Source organism: Hippocampus zosterae, chromosome 14, assembly GCF_025434085.1.
Source record: "Hippocampus zosterae strain Florida chromosome 14, ASM2543408v3, whole genome shotgun sequence".
NCBI lineage: Eukaryota > Metazoa > Chordata > Actinopteri > Syngnathiformes > Syngnathidae > Hippocampus > Hippocampus zosterae.
The window spans coordinates 11,935,952-11,956,053 of record NC_067464.1 but is presented as its reverse complement, the minus strand read 5'-3'; the positions used below and the strand labels follow the sequence as shown (position 1 = coordinate 11,956,053).

General features: G+C 40.8%; 1 protein-coding gene across 1 annotated transcript in view; it reads right to left on the bottom strand.

Annotated features, from left to right (window-relative positions):
- Positions 1-20,102, bottom strand: part of LOC127614653 (latent-transforming growth factor beta-binding protein 1-like) — a 108,386-nt gene that overhangs the window by 72,366 nt on the left and 15,918 nt on the right. The window contains exon 3 of the mRNA XM_052085985.1: positions 12,422-12,692. Coding sequence (XP_051941945.1) covers positions 12,422-12,692 — 271 coding nt within the window. The remainder of the gene's footprint in view (positions 1-12,421; positions 12,693-20,102) is intronic.

The window sequence follows — 20,102 nt, the reverse complement described above, 5'->3', positions numbered from 1 at the left end:
AGATAAGTGGATGCAAAGGTTGGTGATGAATGTATATTTCAATAAAAACAAATGATTACTCTAGATTTTATTCATGATTCAAAGTCAAAACGTTTCCAACATTTGGGACCAGAAGGAAGAGAAAACCTAAATAAATATAATCAATTCGCAAATACATTTAAATTTAAAATTGTACTTAAATGTTTAACAAGAGAATTGTGAACCATAAAAAAAGATGTACCAGGTTACAGCTGACAGCCAACCTGATGTAAACAAACGCCGCTATGAGTACTGAATGGGACAAAGATGCTTCGTAAAGGCACTGCTGCGATTTGTAACATAAGAGATTGTGCAAGACTGAATCATCCACACTAGCCTGAAGAGGTAGTCATTAAAAATCAAGGTCAAATATCAACACTGCTACGCTTCATAACTTTGCAGGTGCGCTACCAATCATATTACTTTGGTTTCTTGCCATGACAACATAAATCTACACTCTTTGTTTGAGTCTAATATTTTGTGGGTATGTATTTGCACATAAACATAGACAGGAAGGGTGGCCCGGCCGCTGGCGAATGACAAATGGCGGACAAGAAAAATCTACTGACGCGCCAACCTGTGTAAATTCCAAAATGTATTGGTAATTGCACTTGTTTGTATAATTGTACAATGTAAATGAAAATGCAATGATTTTTTGAGTGAGTGATTATATGAAACAAATCTTTTTTTCTTTTTTTTATTAGTTACAGCCACGTTTGTTGTGGAGAAATGTGAAGCGAGTAAATGCAGCTTAATGTTAAAGAAATTAACATGAAATTTGTGTATTATGTTTGTTACTACTTAGACAAAAAAAACCAAACATATTTTATTGTGTAAATTTTCATACTACAAGGTAAATCCAACATGGAAGATGGGCCTCTTTAGTAACTTTCAGGCTAAAGGACACCAGAAAATTCACAGTTACACTTTTAAGAGGCATCAACAGTAAATTATTCTCCTTCACATGGTGAAAAGAAGATATGCTAACCAAAGACGTGTTCAATAATTAACCATCCTCATCTGTTCATTACTTGTAGCAACATCATGATGAGTGACAGGTTTGTTTCTTTGTTTAACAGTTGATCAAACGTCACAACACTTTCTTGTCACAACTAAAGCACGGCAAATTCGTTTGATATCGATTTGTTCCACACCAGAGTTCAGTTACCTTGCGTGCACCTGACCAAACAAACCAAGTAGGAAAAACAAACTACCGTTGAGGTCAATTTAAATGGACTAAAGGCCGCACCCCTTAGAAGTACCCCTTACACTAGTCTTACTGTAAGTAATGGATGTTTGTAGTTGTGCCGTACTCATTTTTGGCTGAACTAAACCTATTTTCCCTTTTCCAGCCAAACCATCAGCTGTGTTATTCATCCAAAGAAGTGGTTTATTTGAAATGCATGCTCTTTGGAAATTACATTATTGAAGGTCATGCCAGTAGTTTAAAATGAGTAAGTTCCATCACAGAAAATGACTACACACAGGCACTTTCTTCTGAAATACTGTATGTGGAGGGATAAGGCCAAACATCAGTGAGCAATTAAGGACTAGTATTTATTTATTTTATTTTTTTGTATGTAGGTACCGGTATTTATTTTTTTGATAACATCTCCAGTCATTCTGACTTAGATAATTGTAGGTCCTGGAAGAATATTTCCCTTTGTGAAAATCTGGGTGTGTCCAATGGCTTATCGCACCCGCCACGGAGACTGGATTAAATCATGTTCTCAGTGTCTGGACAGCCTTCCAAGAATGTCTCTAGTAGCAGCCAGATCCTGGGTGAAATGAATTACTGTGGGTTTGGATTGGATAAGGCAGGTTTTTTTTCTGTCTCCCACTGGGGATAGGGCTCATATAAATGGGTCTAGTGAAGAAGGGAAAACAGTTAAGGTTATTGAGAAAGAACTATAGAAAAGTGTATTAGTTGGACCCGATACACTGACAAATTAGGAGATGGAATGCGATTTAATTACAATGGTATGATTGGAGTGCAAGCACGAAATAGTCTATGATAAATTCATGAATGTTGAATGGAAGAAAACTTGGCGTCTTGGTTTTATTGAAAGCGTCTTCATCTTTGGAAATGAACACCAAACTGCTACCAAAAGTTCACCTTGCCTTCGATTCAGTTTTTGAGGATTACCATGACCTGGATGACTGACTACACAGTATATAATAGAGTTAGACATGAACATAACACACAATTGTAGTGGGGTAAACAGTTCCCTTTTTGTCTCCTAGGGCGCCAAAGACATAATAAATCCAGAGAGGTCTGATCCTGGATGTAAGCACAGTGGAGCGGTTGCTGTGGTTCAGGGGTTACAATCATAATGTCTGGAGACATTGTGAGCTGAGAGGTAATTCAATCCTCGCTGGTCTGTTATAGTTACTCTGATCATTCACTGAGTAAAATGCCACAGGACAGGTCAGCAGGAAGAGCCACTGCTGACTCAGCTATTGCTGTGAGTGTCACATGTCAGACTGCTCTGACAGTAAGCCAGAGTGGGTTTCCCATACAAATGGCAACTGAAGGAACAAACTTTTAAACATGGTTGCATCAGTTTAGAGAACAGTAAAAAAAAGCCGTGAGGAAGCCACAATGTTTGACAGGATTATTTCAAACTGTATTTGGGTATCTACTAGGAGTGCACAGATCGATCGGCTGGGGTTGAGATCGGTGCTGATTTCCTTAATTTTGGGTGATCAGTGATTGGCTGATCTCTTAAAAAAAAAGATCTTGTCCACCGATCTCATCTTCTTCCGGAGAGGTCTTAAAAAGTCAGACAGTCCTCTTGTCCTGTGAGATGACTAATAGTCTTTTTATTGTTATTTAGAGATCTACTTCATGTGCAGTTAAAACAACTCGTTTGTATCGTTCCACAGTTATTGTTCAATGTTTTGCAATCAAAGAAGATTACAACATTGAATGTGTTTGCTTTTGGATATTAAAAAAAAAGTGCATGAATCAAGGCACTAAAAACGATTCGTCCCCTGGTCCAATTTGCTTGAGTTGCCCAAAAAAATTGGGCCAACTGACCTGCTGCCTGGAGAGTGTGTTGCAGACAAGGCTTTTAGAGGAATGGGACTTGGGAGTGAAAGACGTACCTGTCCCACGCTGAGTGCTAAATTCTCTATGGTCCTTTGTTCCCCCTAGCCTAGCGGGAAGCCAAACACTCATGGGACTCATTTGGCTCTGTATTTTTAGACAAAAACACAGCTAGCTACTTTTCCTGGCCCAACTGAGTCAATATTGCTGTGTTCAGCTTACTGAAATTCAGTCTACAGTACATTTCGACCGTCTTCAACATATATGTTACACTTGTCAAGCAATATTGTAGTGCAAATGTTTAATTACTATGAATGGGCTTGTTGTCAAATGTGATCTGGATCCTTATCTGGATAGAACTTGGTTGGAAATTACGGCTCCTCATGCTGCAGAATAGGGCTGTGCGATATTTAGAAAAACATGCGATATGTGATATGGATGTTCACGACAGCAATATCGATATTACTGCAATATTTAACATACACCAAAAGATATGACTTTTTTTTTTTCCACGCAGCAAAATTGTCAAGGTTCGGTTTTGTTTCGTCTCCGGCAGGTGGCAATGGAGGGCCTTTCCTCCAGTTATGCACCTTTTCCTCATCATGTCATTATCTCTCACCCGTTTTAAGAGACTGTCAAGTCGTCACCAGTTGTCGGATAATTCGCCTAGCTCACGTCTCATGTCCAAGATGTCCAAGCACTTACTTTCTTGACCTTTGTCGTTCTCGATCACAGTCATAGTCTGGGTTTATATTTCCTGTTTGTTCGGCTTTTGTCTTGTTCTTGCTTATAGCGTTATGCTCGGGCGGTTTTGATTTTAACTCTTTGTGACAAGTGATTTTGCGTTATACATTTCCGTTCTTACCCTGTTTATTTTGTTACAATAATGCATGTTGCATAGGCCATTATCGTGTTAATGAAATTGTTTTCGTAATGTTGGGCATCCCTACTTGAAGCAAACATCTTTAATCTGTTCACATTGACTTCTGAGTTTCTCCTGCACTTGTTCACTATCTTCACTGTCTACCACTTCTAATGCACGATTGACAAATTACAATAAACGAACACAGAGACATTTTTAATGATCAAACCTCAACCAAAAGAAATTAAACCTTCCTGTTATGATAACACAGCCTATCATTTTATGCCATATTGGTGTGAGAGTTACCGCATATCATGCCATGTACAATTAACCCTGGACAAGTGGAAATGTGTCATGTTTTGCAGGATTTCTTTAGATCAGCAATTCAGACCGTCAGGTGTCACTACAACTTTGGAAATGTTAATTCACTAATTATCCTTTTTTCCACACAAAAAGACGCACTAGATTATGAGGTGCACCTTCAATGAATGGCCTATTTTGTAATTGTTTTCATATATTGTACACAGGGCGGCTCGGTAGTCCAGTGGTTAGCACGACGGCTTCACAGTGCAGAGGTACCGGTTTCGATTCCAGCTCCGGCCTCCCTGTGTGGAGTTTGCATGTTCTCCGGGCCTGCGTGGGTTTTCTACGGGTGCTCCGGTTTCCTCCAACATTCCAAAAACATGCGTGGCAGGCTGATTGAACACTCTAAATTGTCCCTAGTTGTGAGTGTGAGTGCGAATGGTTGTTCGTTTCTGTGTGCCCTGTGACTGGCTGGCAACCGATTCAGGGTGTCCCCCCGCCTACTGCCCGAAGACAGCTGGGATAGGCTCCAGCACCCCCCGCAACCCTAGTGAGGATCAAGCGGCTCGGAAGATGAATGAATGAATGAATGAATGAATGAATGAATGAATGAATGAATGAATGAATATTGTACACACAGCATTATAAAATGCAATCAAAAATGCATCCACTAGCTGGAGCTACACTCAAAGCAATGCCAACAGAACGATAAGATGTCAGTAAAACTTATTTAATAAAGCAGCGACACAATTCACTTATCCAACAACAAGTTATAACATTGAACGTTGAACTCTCTTGCCGCTGCTCTATATCCATGTTCAACTGCGTAACCCGATCGCCTTAAGTTTGAACTCTGCGTCGTAAGCATGTCTCGAGCAAGGAGACATTTTGGGGTCGACACATTACCGTAATAACCATACACAAGGCGCATCGGATTTTAAGGTGCGCTGTGAGCTTTTAAGAAAATGGAAGGCTTTTAGGTGCGCCTTTAAGTGTGGAAAATGCGGTACATTTGGAGAGATACTCAAGGATTTGTACTGTTTTTTTTTTTAAATCTTCAAACCCACTCTCACTTTGTTGTTGCACTTTGTCCTATTTAATAATGAGTAGTGACAAGACCACTGTTTATGAATTATATTCCCATACAGGTGTCGAGGTCACCTACGGAATTTTGACAGCAGATCCAGTCTGTGCTACTGCTGCTGGTGTGGTTTGTCTGTAATGGGAGTGAAAGCGACCAGTGATGCATGATTAACAAGGAGAACTCCCACTACGACCACAGTTTCCTCTGAGAAACAGCCGTGTGGTTATGTGCAAATCCTTGAGTCAACAACCGACACACAAGCGCTTGGTCTTAGTCATTAGGCATACTGTACGTAGGTAAGAACAGTGAATGCAGAGATCGGACAATTAAGGGTCATTCATCTCAATTATTTGTTCTGTGTCGTTAATTCCTAATTATCATGAAAGTAACAATGAATCTGTACAGTAAAAATAACCCTGAGTAAGGACACAGATCACAGAGGAGAATGATTGAAAGTGGATCTCTGCAAGGGCTGAACAAACCTGATTTGGTACAGCACCATATACCTGAAATATGCATTTGAGATTCATAAATGATTTATTGATAAGATAAATAAGATAAGGTATCCTTTAATTGTCCCACACTGGGGAAATTCACAGTCTACAGCAGCAAGATTGGGGGAAGAAAGAAGGAAAAAAAAGTGTTTGTATTCACAAAATGTTACAGTTTCATTGTACACCGTTCAATTAAGTCCAATATAAATATAGATATAGATAGATGGCTGTACTATTTACAATTGTTTGGGAAAATTGTGAAGAATTGCGAGAATAAAATAATGTATAGCGAAACAACTGAGGTTTCAAAACTTTGTCTTGGATTTAAAATGAACCAAGCTACACAAACTTCTTAGGTTCATCAAACTCGATATGTCGGCTTTTCGCATTACATCATGTATGATGGTGGTCCATTTTCATAATGAGTGTTGCAGATATGATGTGAAAAGCCAAGAAGATGAAAAGCAAAACGTGCTCTGAGCGACCTCAGGAACAGGCGGACATACCCGAAATGTTTTGTGAGAAAGCCAAATTTAATCTCAAACAAATAAACGAAATGTCTGTCCTGATTTATTCAGCAAACTCGAGTCATGCATCCTTGTCATGAATACTGTTTACCTCGGACTTACCCCATACTTTCTCCACCACAGTGTTTTACTGTGTAAACTTTTTATGAGTCAATCTATTGGATGACTGGATTGCATCAAATTGCGTCCGTGGAGCAAAAATAAGGCCTTTAAAAGAGCAGCGTATGCTTCAAGAAAAAAAAAGTTACAAGCTACAGTCTTGAACACTGAATCCTGTTGGTCACTACTTTTTCATGGATCAACTAAGGGAATTAGAATAACCAATTTGGACGGATCTAGGCTGTTGCAGATGACCTAGTTCATACAGGTTACCAATATTTTTTAACTCCGTTACATGTTTATTTGATAAGCTCAGAAAGGGTGTAAAAAAAACAATTTTCATTTGAACCACCCAGTCATTACCTTTATCCCTGCAGCTACAACTACTGTCCAGGTGCTTTCTTCAGCCTGATTATGTCAGCGAAAATGAGAGCAAGATGACTTTTGCAGGGATGATGTACATGCTGCACACACATCCTGTTCTGCCCCTCTCTGTTTCCTGCTAACGACTGATGTCATAGGCTAATGGGGGGTGCGGAGGTGATATGAAGGCCTCAATGGAGAAGGTGATTTATGTGTTATCATTCCAGCTCAGCCAGATGAGTTCATCACTGGCCGTGACCTTCCTACCGCGACCATCTGTCATCGATGGGGTTTCATGCTGACAGTGACAAGTTTTTCATGACTGTTGTGCGTCGCACTTACAAGAAAGGCCAATATCACAATGAAATGTATTAACACGTCACACCTCAGGTGAGGAAACAGCTACGCATTTTTGACCTCCATCAAAATCTACAATTTATAGTCCCCAAGCACATGCCATTGAGGCATTTGATACGGACAGTTGAAAAGGGTCACTAAAACTATGTCAAAAAAGGTGAAGGGTTGTTCCTGTGTCCCAGAGTCCAACATGTGTTAATACTTTTAACACCGGGCTGGAATTAGGAGACAGGAAGTAAAAGATGGGCCCTAATTTTTTTTTTATACAGGTACACTCTAGACCAGGGGTCACCAACCTTCATGTGTCCTGATTGTGTGAAGGGCTACCAAATTGATACACGTCTGAAATAACATGTGTACAAATTACATGTAATAATATTATAATGTGTTCTTTTTAATACTTAATGATTTTAATTTTCAGGCTCCGATCATCTTAAAGATGTCTCACAATACTGCCAGTGTTTGCATTTTTAAATCGTAATTTCTACGAGCAAATCACAAGCCTAGCACCGGCGGGCTATTGGTGTGGTCTTCACGGGCTATCTGGTGCCCGCAGGACCCACGTTGGTGACCCCTGCTTTGCTTGATGCTAAAGATACACACGGAGCAACAGCATCAACATTTTCAACAAAACACCTTCTCAAACATTTGAGAAATTGTTTTGGTAGTCCCAACAGAAGGGCCTACAGAAAGGGGTAACGAAGAGAAAAACAGAAAAGAAAGTACATCTGAAGCTCTGTGAAATAAGCCAAGTCACATTCAAAAGAGCAGTAAACACAAAACCTTAATGTGTCCCAATGGAGCATCACGCCATGCCAACAGGAAATGATCATCCACAGACATGGGGATGAGTAAGCAGAAGGAGTCGCAAGTGAAGATTTCAAGGCTGAAGAGACAGAAGTCAATGCACTGGGTTCAACAGCTAACATACGCACTCGTGCAAGTCGTGACGCATCTTTTATGACACAGTTATACTGTCATTACAGTTAAAGGAGTGTTTAGAGTGCTTTATTATTTTAACATGATAGTCATGTTACTGGAGAAAATTTAATGGAACAGACTATTAGTACATTTCACTGTAACCGTACTCTGTCCCCACTGTGCATCGAGCCAAATGTTGGCAGCGGGCCAAATGGGATATTGGTCTGTGCAATTTCTACATTTAATATAGTGTTTCACTCAGAGAAAAAAATGCGAGCAACTGATGACATTATGCTAGGCCTCAAAGATGCCTGGCTCCTACACTGAAGACAATGACTTCCAATCTAGTGTCTACAAACAGATCCGAAAAAAAGTCACACCAATAGTTGAATCATTAACTTCAACAAAGTCACTGGGAACGTAAGGATTGACAATGAAGTTGTTCTCACGTTTGACGCAGTCAAAATAAAAGAAACCCCAGTGGAAAAAGGTTTCTATTTATGACTGTCATGGTGGCCATTACGCAGACTGTTAAGCAATCGCTACAATTGGTGCCCATTGATAAGCATTAATGGCCAAGAACTTTGACTTGATAAATGAAAATAACAACAGACAGTGACTAAGAAGTGACCCCGGACCCGGATTATTCAGTTTTCTGTGTAGAGATTATTTGTTTAACCCTTTATGGCACAGCGGTTACTACAGTGGACAGCTTATCATGTTCTAAGTTACAGGGTGCATGAAAGGGTTAAACTCTTTATCTGGTTCTTTTCTCTCCCTCCGTCTATGTTTAATTCCTTTTCCAAACTGCTACTATGGCGCCATTTGACAGGTGAGGTCAATAAAAAAGTGCTGCGGATGTAAAACGTCCAATGTGAACCACGACGGACTTATTTAGTACCTGACACACTTGCCAGTCGCCAGTAGGACGAAACTAGAAAGAAAGTAGTTGCACATATGGGAAGAAATTTATTCCCTGGGCATTTTGGGAAGAAAAAATACAACAATGATTTTCCTGAAGTAAACGTTAGCCCAATCTACTCCTTAATCGCCAGACTGGGCAATAATGTTCTTTCACTATCTCACTCTATGACTTCATGTTGCTCGTGCGTTCCTGGCTTTGGAGTAGTGAAACATCAATCAAATATATGAAATAAAGTCTTGTGTCCTCCACTTCTTCTCCGGGGGGAACACTTTCAACCCTTTCAAGTCCAGTCTGGGCCAAAAGAACACAGAACATTTTCTGTCAGTGCATGAGAACTGAGATTTGCACTCTAATTTGTCTCAAAGCTTGCTGGAAGGATGGGGAAAAGCAATAAATTGCTGATGATTTACGATGTTGGCAGAATTTCCACCTGTCATGTTGAGGGCTTTACGCAACAACCGCATCGAATAATTAGCCTCAGCTGCATGCTGGGAAATCTTGAATTCCGGAAGGGGGAAATGTCTCATCCTGGAACCTAACCGCACTTCTTACAAGTACAAGTAGTTAGTCCGTTTTCGCAGAATTATCAGCGTGAGCGGTCACAATGAGGGCACGCGTGACTCAGCAACACTCGCTTCCTTTTACTATCACTCTCTTTGACCCAGAGCTGTGAGTCAGGAAGCAGAAATATTGTGAGAAGCAAGAACAAAGAGGAACACGCATGGCAACTATACGACCTTCACGGAATAGCAATTAGATTGGCTATGACTCAAAGATAACCGTTTTGGAAAGTGGGATACTTCTGCCAAAACTTAAAATTGATCGCAAATACCACAAACATGACTGTGGGGAAGCTAGGATATGACTGCAACATTGGCAAATACACAAGGGGCCCTATTTTTGTGCTCAGCGCAGGTCTACCGCAAAGTACAGCCTAATTGTGAGCATGAGTTGAGTTTTCTTTCATTTGGCATTTTTGTAGACAAGCACGGTTAGTAATGGCCATTTGCGCCATTATGGCACTGAACAAAGCCCAATTGGCTCCTCTCATCCTCTTCGAATTCAGGGCAGGTGAAGGGCGGAAGCATTATGAATTCGCTGGAGTCCGTGCAAGAGATTGTACAAAAGTATGTTGATAAGGAACTGCAAGAACATCTCCACTTGTGGTTGATATAAAGTTCGCTGCAACATAATGCCCCCCTCACCCCCCGCACATACACAGTCTGTCTCCCTGCATCCTTATCAAATGCAACAAAATCGCATTACACCCCCTGCGCCACAATTTAGACCTGGTGAAACCAGGTCTAAAGTCTAATTTACTTTCTGTCACCAAATTGTCAGGTACGCCGGGGGACTGTAATGGAAAAATTCCTCGGTCTGAATGCCTAAATGCACAGCATGGCGTAGTGGTTTGCCAAAATCGCAAATATGGTCAACAAGATTTGCCCCGCTACGAAAATTAAGATACACTCATGTGGCTGTCTACGAAAGTAGAGTCCAAAATATCAAAAGAACAACACAATTAGGATGACAAGCCAAGGAAGACTCTCATAGATGACTTCTATCAGTCTGGCACGTAAATCATTTGTGGTTGGGTGACTGAGAATGCGGCAGCGGAACATCCACCTACATGTGCAACAGATTTCCGCCTTCTGACACAGAGGAACACGGCTTCTTTTCTGTTTGCAACAGTCTTTCTCAAACCTCTACATAACATTGCATCCTTATTAGCATTAGAGAAAATCAAAAGGGAAAATAAATCTGCTGAATAACATTATGTTTATTCTCCTTGCGCACACTCTGACAATGTGAGGTGGACAGCCTATCATATTATCTGGTTGCAGGTTATCATTATTGGTGCATGAATGGGTTCAATCAGTACAGCAAAAAAGCACATGCAACCCCCCATTTCCCAGGAGGGGCTCGCCCCATTATTTGAGAGAGGCTGGTTTACATGTGTTATGCACATTGCTCGTGATGGTTACGTTTCACCAGAAGAAGAATTAAATGGCACAATTCAATTTTGAGTGGAACACCAAAGTAGCAAGTCTCCCTGGACTAATCAAGATGAGTAAACGAACTCACTTGGCGATTATTGGAGCAGTGAGTGCATCTCTGAGTTCGCAATGCCCAAGAAGCATACTGGTATATCTGCAACAACCTCGCCCCTCTGAGAAACTTCAGCAAATAGAAGTCGGGATTGAGCCAAGGTTCAAAATTTTAAACTATATGACAAATGCTTGCTCTCAGCAATAATAAACCATTAAGATTTTCCCAGAATGCATTTGTTTGGGAAACAGTTCAACATCCCAAATAAATAATATGTTTGTATCCATGATCAAGTGATTAATCAGACCACAAGGTTATTTCTAAGCAGACTGGACCTAAAACAGTCACACGCATACGGGCCAAGAAACTATTAGCTTGTCTGATTAGCAGTCTTTGGAGAATTAACTCATAAGACATGACGGGTTGTAGTTATTCTAAAATCGGGAAGAAAAACTGCAAATGTCAAACACCAAGAAAATATAATTGCCCCGGTCTATTTTCATAGAAAATAGCCCGTTTGATACTTCTGGCTGGTAAAGGGTGTTATGTTTCCACATCTTAGGGATTTACCTTAATACTTCGAGTATGGAAGCAAATTCTTATCAGCCTTGACATTTGTTTTACATCGTGTATATCAAAGATTAAGGGTTGAATTGACTCATCTGGACGGATTTATTGCACATGTAAACACGGGCACTTGAAGAGGAGTGTAATTAAACGGACTGTTTCTCCCAAAAAGTTAAAAAATGTTGTAATCGGGTGGTTTATATCTTTTTTTTTGCCGGCCTCCCTCTATGACCGTAAAGGTACTTTAAACAAACTGCTCTGGGGATTTTTCTCTTTCAGATAAATACATCCGTAACACTCTCAAAATGGCTGTGAATTTTTCATAGAGTTTGTTTTTGTAGAAACCAAATTTTATCTCATGACTACAAAGACAAGAAGCTAAGAAGCAAAAAAAAAAAAGACGTTAAAATGTTAAGGGCTACTTTTGGCCCCATAGATTTCCTTTCCCAGTTATGCCGATTGACTCGGTTTGAAGGCATAATTTGTTTGTTTTTTAACATAAAACTCGTCAAGAATGATGCTCTCTCATGCTTGCTCGAAGAGTTTTCACTTGTAACTCGTTACAAATGTGCCTCCACTAGAGTTTATAATGAACAACTGTACATTTTTGTAAGCTTCTTATGCCAGAAAGCGGGTAGCAAGTAGCTTGAAGCCGAACATTAAGCATACAATAGGTCACGTACGTAGGACGTAGTTTATTACCGGAGACTAATGTAATTGGGCCTTCCTCCTTGTTTGGTCTGTCAATATCAGTTTTCTTGCAACAAACAGAACAGGTGGGGAGTCACAGCTGCATCACTTACACAGTGTGGACTGGTTGCCTGGTGGTCGCAGGTCGCGGGGTCTGGACCTTGGTGCTATCAATGGCCTGCTTTTCTGCGGGCCGTCTCCGCGGTTGGTCTCTCTGGAAAGGGTTGCTGCCCGGCTGCACACGCCTCAGAGACCCTCGGTCATGGATGTACACCTGCTCGGGGGCCACCTCCTCACAGCGGTGCCCCTGGAAACCCGAGCGGCACACGCAGGTATGTGGCCGGCTGCAGGAGCCGCGGTTCTGGCAGGGGGGCTGGCAGTCGGCTGAAGAGAGAACACAGATGGATTTCAGGTTTTCAGCAGGTCATTTTAGAACGTTTTGCCCTCAGTTGTATCAAGAATCAGTAGTAGAACTGTCTCCTCTTATTCTGGGCACTGAGGCCCATTTTAAATCTATTCAATCAATAGGCCGTTAGCTTAACTTCTGGGCCTTTTCTCTACCTTTTAAGTAGTAGAAAGCCTGAGGGAGGCTGTCATGTTCAATTTCTTAAGCATACATGTGATCACCTACTTATCCAACTTCTGGCTAAGGTAAAAGACTGTAATCAAGGTTCATGGTTCTGTTTAGGGCAATAGGGAGCAATTTCATCACAGATCTAGAATTTGGTGGGTGTGTCGTCATTGCAAATTAGACAGGATTAAAGTAGATGGGTAAATGACAGGATTCAAATTTTTTTGCTCCGAAGTGGCATAATTTTGTATATGGGGTCATGGCAATGTAAAGACAAATCAGCTTTCCTTAGATTGGAATCAGGCTCCATCAAAATATGAATACAAGTTGGACATACAGTGCAGTGAAAAAGTATTTGCCCTCTTCCTGATTTCTGTGTTCTTTGCATATGTATCACATGCAAAGATTTCAGATCATAAAACCAATCTTAATATCACAAAGAGACAACCCAAGGAAATACAAAATGCAGTTTCTATGTGAAAAAGTAATTGCCTCCTGAACCAAACTGTTTGCAGTAATTGGTGATGAGTTTATAACATCGCTGCTGAATTTTGGTACACTCTTCTTCAAAGAATTGCTTCAATTACATCATACTGGAGGGCTTCCTAGCATAAATTGCCTGTTTATGGTCAAATCACGGCATCTCAATTTGATTCAAATCCAGAATTTGACTTGGCCACTCCTATGCCTTAATTTTGTTTTATTGAGCCATTCAGATGTGGGCTTGGTGATGTGTTTCGGATCATTGTCCTGCTGCATATGATCCAAGAGCGCTTGAGTTTGAGGGCGCAAATTGATGGTCGGATGTTCTGCTTCAGCATTTTCTGATCAACAGCAGAATTCATTGTCCCATCAATCACCGCAAGTTGTCCTTGTCCTGAGGCAGGCAAGCGGCCCCATACCATCACACTTCTGTGTTTCTGTTGCCGGATATCGAAACGGTTCTAGTTGATGAGCACATACAGTTTGTTTCATTTGCAACATAAACACTGCAAGGACTTATGATAAAGCTGTCAAAAGGCAAACCCTAAAAATTTGGATATAGACACTCAATTGTACACCCACAGGTCATATAAACTGAATGCATGGGGTGGGGGGGGGTGGACCTAGAAACATGCGACACCTTCCCGAAATATGTTGGAGTATAGCTTTTATTTAAAAAATAAGCTTAATCTGAAACGAATTACTGTACGCTGAAGATAAATGGCCGCATAATATTTATCAAATGTAATGCAAATACATTGTACTGAGGTCATGGCGCGGTCATGGAAAAATAATCTGTGTCAGTGCACTAACCCACTTCCACATCCTCCCATAACACTCCAGATACTTCAAGCCCTGAAAGCCCAGCGGCATGCCATTTAAGTAAACAGCCTCTCCATCTTGTGACACATTGGTTTTTAATAGAGGATGCTTGAGAGGATTTATGACATTGTCCTTCTAACGGTAAATCGGGCCACAAAGCAAAGAGGAGCACTCTGTCAACACAGCTATGGAATGCTATTGACATAGACGCTGTGGACACTGAAAGATCGCAGGCCAAAACACTAGCACAGCTCCTGGAATTAAGAGAGGCTCCGCTGTCTCTTACTTACCATTTACTGCCTGATATAGCCATAGTTCTCCGATCCCGTGGCCCTTCTATGTCATGCATAGTACACCTCACATACATTGGGGATTTTATTTCCCCATGAGTTTTTTTTTAATCTCAATACACCTGGAAAGACAAACTTAAGTCTGTGTTTAGGTTTTCTCACCAAAATGGCATGGTAATTGAAAGACCAGCCCATTATCTGCAGTATGGTGTGATGTGATGACAAAAGCAAACATTCTGGGGATTGAATATCACACTCTCTTGAGCTTGTGGTGAAGCCAAATTGATTCTTTCAAATCTTGAATGACTATAAGGAAAAGTCAGACTGTTTTGCTGATAGATTGTACGACTACGTAAAATATAGGGTGGTGCCGCTCAGTTGTCGTGATGGGAATTTTCCATCATGGGATAAAATGGGAATGTCTTGACTCCTGGGCTCTGTCTGGCAAGGGGGTCAATACATCATCAAGCTTGTATGGCCTGGCTATGTGCCACCTTCTTGTCTTGTTCTGTTGAAGCTCAAGTTTTGGGGAGGAACACAGAGACCACAGATTCTGTGACATTTTGGAGCTCCCCAACAATGTCCACATACTTGGAGAGGACAAAAAGTTAGAAAAAGTTTAGATTTGTCCTCTTGTCATCATGCAAATTGCATTTTATCACTGAAAATATGATATTTTAGAGCCATTGTGAAATCTGAGCCAATTTATGAGGAAGAACTCGGTGTCCAAATGTGATATCGGGCAAGAGCAGATATCAGCCAACGTGAGATTCCCATATTTGCTTTGACATTTATCGCACTTTGTATTTCCAACCAAACGAGGCACTGTTGGGAATGTCACAACTCATTTGCTGTCTGAAAAAGGGCAACACATTGTCAGCTCTGGGATGTTGGGCAACATCCATACACACCTCCACTATCCACCATGGCTACTGATTATTTTGCCCAATATGTCACGGAAATTTCAGCACAGTGCAAATTGGTTCGCTGACAGACATACTATATTTTCGGAAATAAGCAGGTAGCAAAATATATAAATAAAATAATAATGGGGTTGTTGAATTCACATTAAATGTGTGGACATGCACTCCAGACATCCAACTATTGGTAAACAAACAATAAATAGCTAATTTTTCCTCTTTTATTGTCTTCTTCTTTTTATATGGTGGTTCATTTATACTACATGAAATGTGGCTGATCAAAAGATTGGAATCCTCAAGTGTTTGTGTGTGTCTTCAGTGATGTGTGAAAGGCCATTCTTCCAGTAACAACATTGTGACAGAACCTCCAACAAAGACACTGACATGGACAGGTCAGTTACATGCGCCCCACGTGAAGCCTCTTGGCGGGCCTTGGCCTTCAGCGCTGCAGCCTGTCTACGTCTTCAGCGGGTCCTGCCTTTGGCCTGGTGAGCACATTGTCGCAGTAATTGCTGTCGTGCAGATTTGTCTTGCACATCATTAAAACTAATTGCCTCACATTCCATCCATTTCACAAATATGTGCAGTGATCATGAATCCGAGAGAGTAATAAAACCAGAATCCGTTGGAAATAAAAGAGAGAAATGGCAATCATTCCTGACGTTGCCGCTTTGGCCTTAATTATTACGGAGAAAAAGTGGCAGAATTTTGGGAGGTTGTGTCCAAATCCAGTCATGTGAAAAGACGATTAAGATTGTTGTTGGCAGATAGGGACAACCCAAACAAACATGCTGATGCAGCCGAATTAGCAAGAAAACACAGACTAATATGGACCTAGCATTTTCTCTGGGTTTTGCTGCAACATTTCCACTTCATATTGAGGTGAAGACTCCAATTCCCTTTAAGTCCTCTGCAATGCACATGTACGTATACAAAACCTAAGCTAGGTTTAAGGTTTTTCGTGCCACAGTACCATGCCTAAAGCATCAATGAATGCCCTCATCCCAATAAAATAACTTGTAAACAAAGTATTTGCAATGCTAAGGTGGTTGGATTTGATGCGATTACATTAATATGAAGGTTTCGGTCAAAGAACTTGGGGGTGTTTTTAAAGGTAAGTAGAGTTCACTAATAATAATGTCGTATTGGCTTTACTGGCAGTAAAAGTGGTATAAAAGGAGACGATTATTGTGCTTCAAGATACAATCCATACTCAGTGTGTACCGCATAGGCCTAAATCCATCCATTAGTTATTTATAAGGCCCTGTCCTCATTGGAGTCACGAGTAACTGGAGTCTATCCCATCTGACTTTGGGCAAGAGGCAGGATCCACCCTGACCTGGTATCACAAGCCACAAGCATCAACACTCCTACCAGTGATCAACTTGGAGCCTTCAATGATGCTAGCATGCTGGACTGAAGAAGCCAGAGCACCAAGAGGGACTCTTGCCATCATGGTGAAACTATCACTGGCATCGGGCAAGATCATCATAGCTCGAAAAAAATCAAAAATTTAAATGCCCTGAGGCAGTGTTTCCCGACCTTAGCTGAGAATATATATTTTAAATAGCAAAAAAAAAAAAAATCAACACCACAAACTAACAAAACAAAAAATAAAATTGCAAAAGAATATACAGTTTTTTTGAATAATTAGATCTTCTTAATTTACTCACTAATGTACTTTGGATTAAATCTGGCCCTGTTTATTTGAACACAAAGCTCTTCTTGTTTTGTATGAATGGCAACAAGAGGATACTCTAGTTATTTTCAGTCTGCCATCTACTATAATTATTCTACCTTTTATTATATGCCACTGAAATAGAAAGATAGACAAAGCTACATTATTTGTCGTAAATAATAATTCTGGGCCCAATTAACTGAAACTAGATCATTTCCTGTATCTCAGTGGCTGGGAATCTCTGTCATAAAAGGACGCACTGTTAGGAATTTGACCACAAATAACAGCTACACGAAACTATAGCAGGTGAGCACCAATTCTGGGTGTCGTTTGCCTTTCACGATAAATCAGCTTGGCTCAACACCATCTCCTGCTGTGACCGTGAACCCAGTAGAAAAATAATGGATGGATGAACCTCCAGTAATGATAACCAGCGGGGACCTTGCTTGAGGAATCACCACAAAACTTGATACGTCCTGTGAAGCAAGTCAAGTGTTACAGGTAATGGGAGGCAATTTAAAAAAAAGGAAAAAAAAGCTCTATTGAGCATTTAATAGACGGACTTGGCTAATCATTTCAAGTGAGAGTTAATCTCTTTCCAGCATGTGACTTCCACATGGTTGCCAGTTCAGTGCTATCAGCGCAGGACTGACAATTCCTGACGTCGCTGTCCTGCAAGCAAAACTGCATTGACTATAAAGCTTCTCTATTTTTCTAATGTGAAACAGACGTCAGTATGACAAATGATCATGTATTTTCTCCTTGGAGTAAATCTTACACAGGTTGTATTTGAGCATACTGTGCATGTTTCTGAATCGAGTGTTTTTGTCTCAAACAGGAGCTGGAGCTTTTAATTCTCCACACCACCCTTGGCTTACTGGGGGATTTTCTTAACCTACAGCTGACCCATAACTCTGTGTACATTACTTTCAGCTATGCTACATTGTGCACCTTATATTCTTGCATTCAACATCGAACGTGTCACATGCCGGGCCAACCTGAGGAAGATATCTGGATCTGGGGGCATGTTCCAGCGACTTGTAAAGCTGACTCAAACAAAATTCACAAACTTTTAATTCCCCAGAGGGAGCGTATAAACACCCGCTTCCATATGGTCTTCAACCACAATGGTGCTGTGATGAAGGATTCCCCTCTGACAATGGTACTGCATCAGTGAGCCTGTGGCTGCTTTTTTAAAAAAAAATTAATGTGGCTGTTGAAGCATCAATCAATGGTAAGTTACATGTTTCATTGAGATTTATGATGTTATGAATGTCCTACAACAGCCACTAAACTGACAGATCTTAAATTACAGGGACATTTGACTAGATGCATGGCAGTTAAATTGATGCCAGCGATGTTTTTAGTACCGTACATTTTTCTGGGAGAGTTTCCATTTCCATACTGAATCAACGGTGCCTCTGATGGTTAATGTCAAGTCGTGATTTCCATTTTGCCTCATTTGCTTCAGGACCCGAAGTGTTCAACAGTTAGTTAAACATAGAGGGAAAGTAAACTAAAGACAGGAGAAGTTCAGTCAGCATTTTGGAATAATTTTAAACAATGTTAGTGGTATTAAACAATTTGTGTCAAGAGAAAGTAGAGTTTCACCCTTGTGCCCTCATCAAATTAGCTACCCTCGGAATGTCTTTGTGGTCAAAAATGTACTTGCATACACATTGTTATAAAAGTATCACAAAGCATAGTTTAACAGCAATGTATTGAGCATTTTTGACGATGAAGGTGCCCTGAAGATGCAAAATTAGTGAAGAGAGTAAAAAAGACATGCAAGCGTAAAAGACTGAAGATTTTAAAATTTTTAGAACCTGATGAATTTTACACCATAACCTTTAGAACCCAGCCAAAACAATTGCTTAAATGAATTCATAAAAGATTTCACAAAGATACCCAGGACAGGTACAACGCTTTAAGCAAAAAACAAAAACAAAAACAAAAAAACAGAAAACACAGCAAAATTGCAAAACGAATGAACAAATAAGTACTTCTCAGAAAATAAACATGATTCAGATCAAACAGGAAACTGTGCAGTCATCAAATTTCCACTGAGCATTATATCATCTTTAATACGGCATAGGAAGCTTCTTTTTTTTTTTGCATCATGTTCTGAATCTGTCATGATTATGTTCTCTTAGTCTCCACTAGGTGGCAGAGGTGGACTGATTCGTTCCAGCTGCGCACCTGTCTTTCATCATGGTCACTGCAGACTTAAGGACTCTCACACCGGCCATTCAGCGTCGGATAATTCGCCTTGCTCAAGCCCATGTTCAAATTTTCTAGATATCCCGTATTTTACTCCGCATTTGCAAGCGCTTTTTGTTCTTCCTGCGTTTTGTTAATAATAATAATAATAATAATCTCCGCAATGCAGCTACCTCGCTGGCCACCCGGGTTGGGGAGTTGTTCACCCGCGTCGAGCAGGTGGGCACCCGAGGCCCACGCCCCTCAAATCCCTGCGCTATTATTGTTGGGGTGTCATATTGGGGAATTTAGCTTGTGTGGTCTATTTTTCCAGCATTGTAGTCTCATCTTCGACCAGCAACCAGCTTTTTTCTTGCTAGTACGAAGATAGCATTCATTTTGACTCATTTGACTGGTCAGGATCGTTCTTGGGATATACTGCAGCATGAGCAACGCGCAACCTGAACTCCGGTCCTCCTTCCCATATTTCCATGCTGAATTATGTCGGGTGTTCAACCACCTGGTTCGTGAAAAGAAGGCCGGGGGACAATTACTAGACTGTACTCAGGGTAGTCAGTCAGTCGCTGAGTACTCTATTACGTGCCGGATATTAGCGGCGAAAAGTGGGTTTGACGATTGGGTGCTATGGAGCATTTTCCGTCGCAGACTAAGTTCCTCCCTAAAGGATGAGTTTGTGGTTCACAACGATGCCACTAACTTGGAGGAACTTATTAGCTTGGCCATCTCACTGGACAACCAAATGAAGTGGACACACCAAGAACCTGGTCAGGAGTGCACCCGAGCGACATCGGAGACCCTCAAAGACTGCAG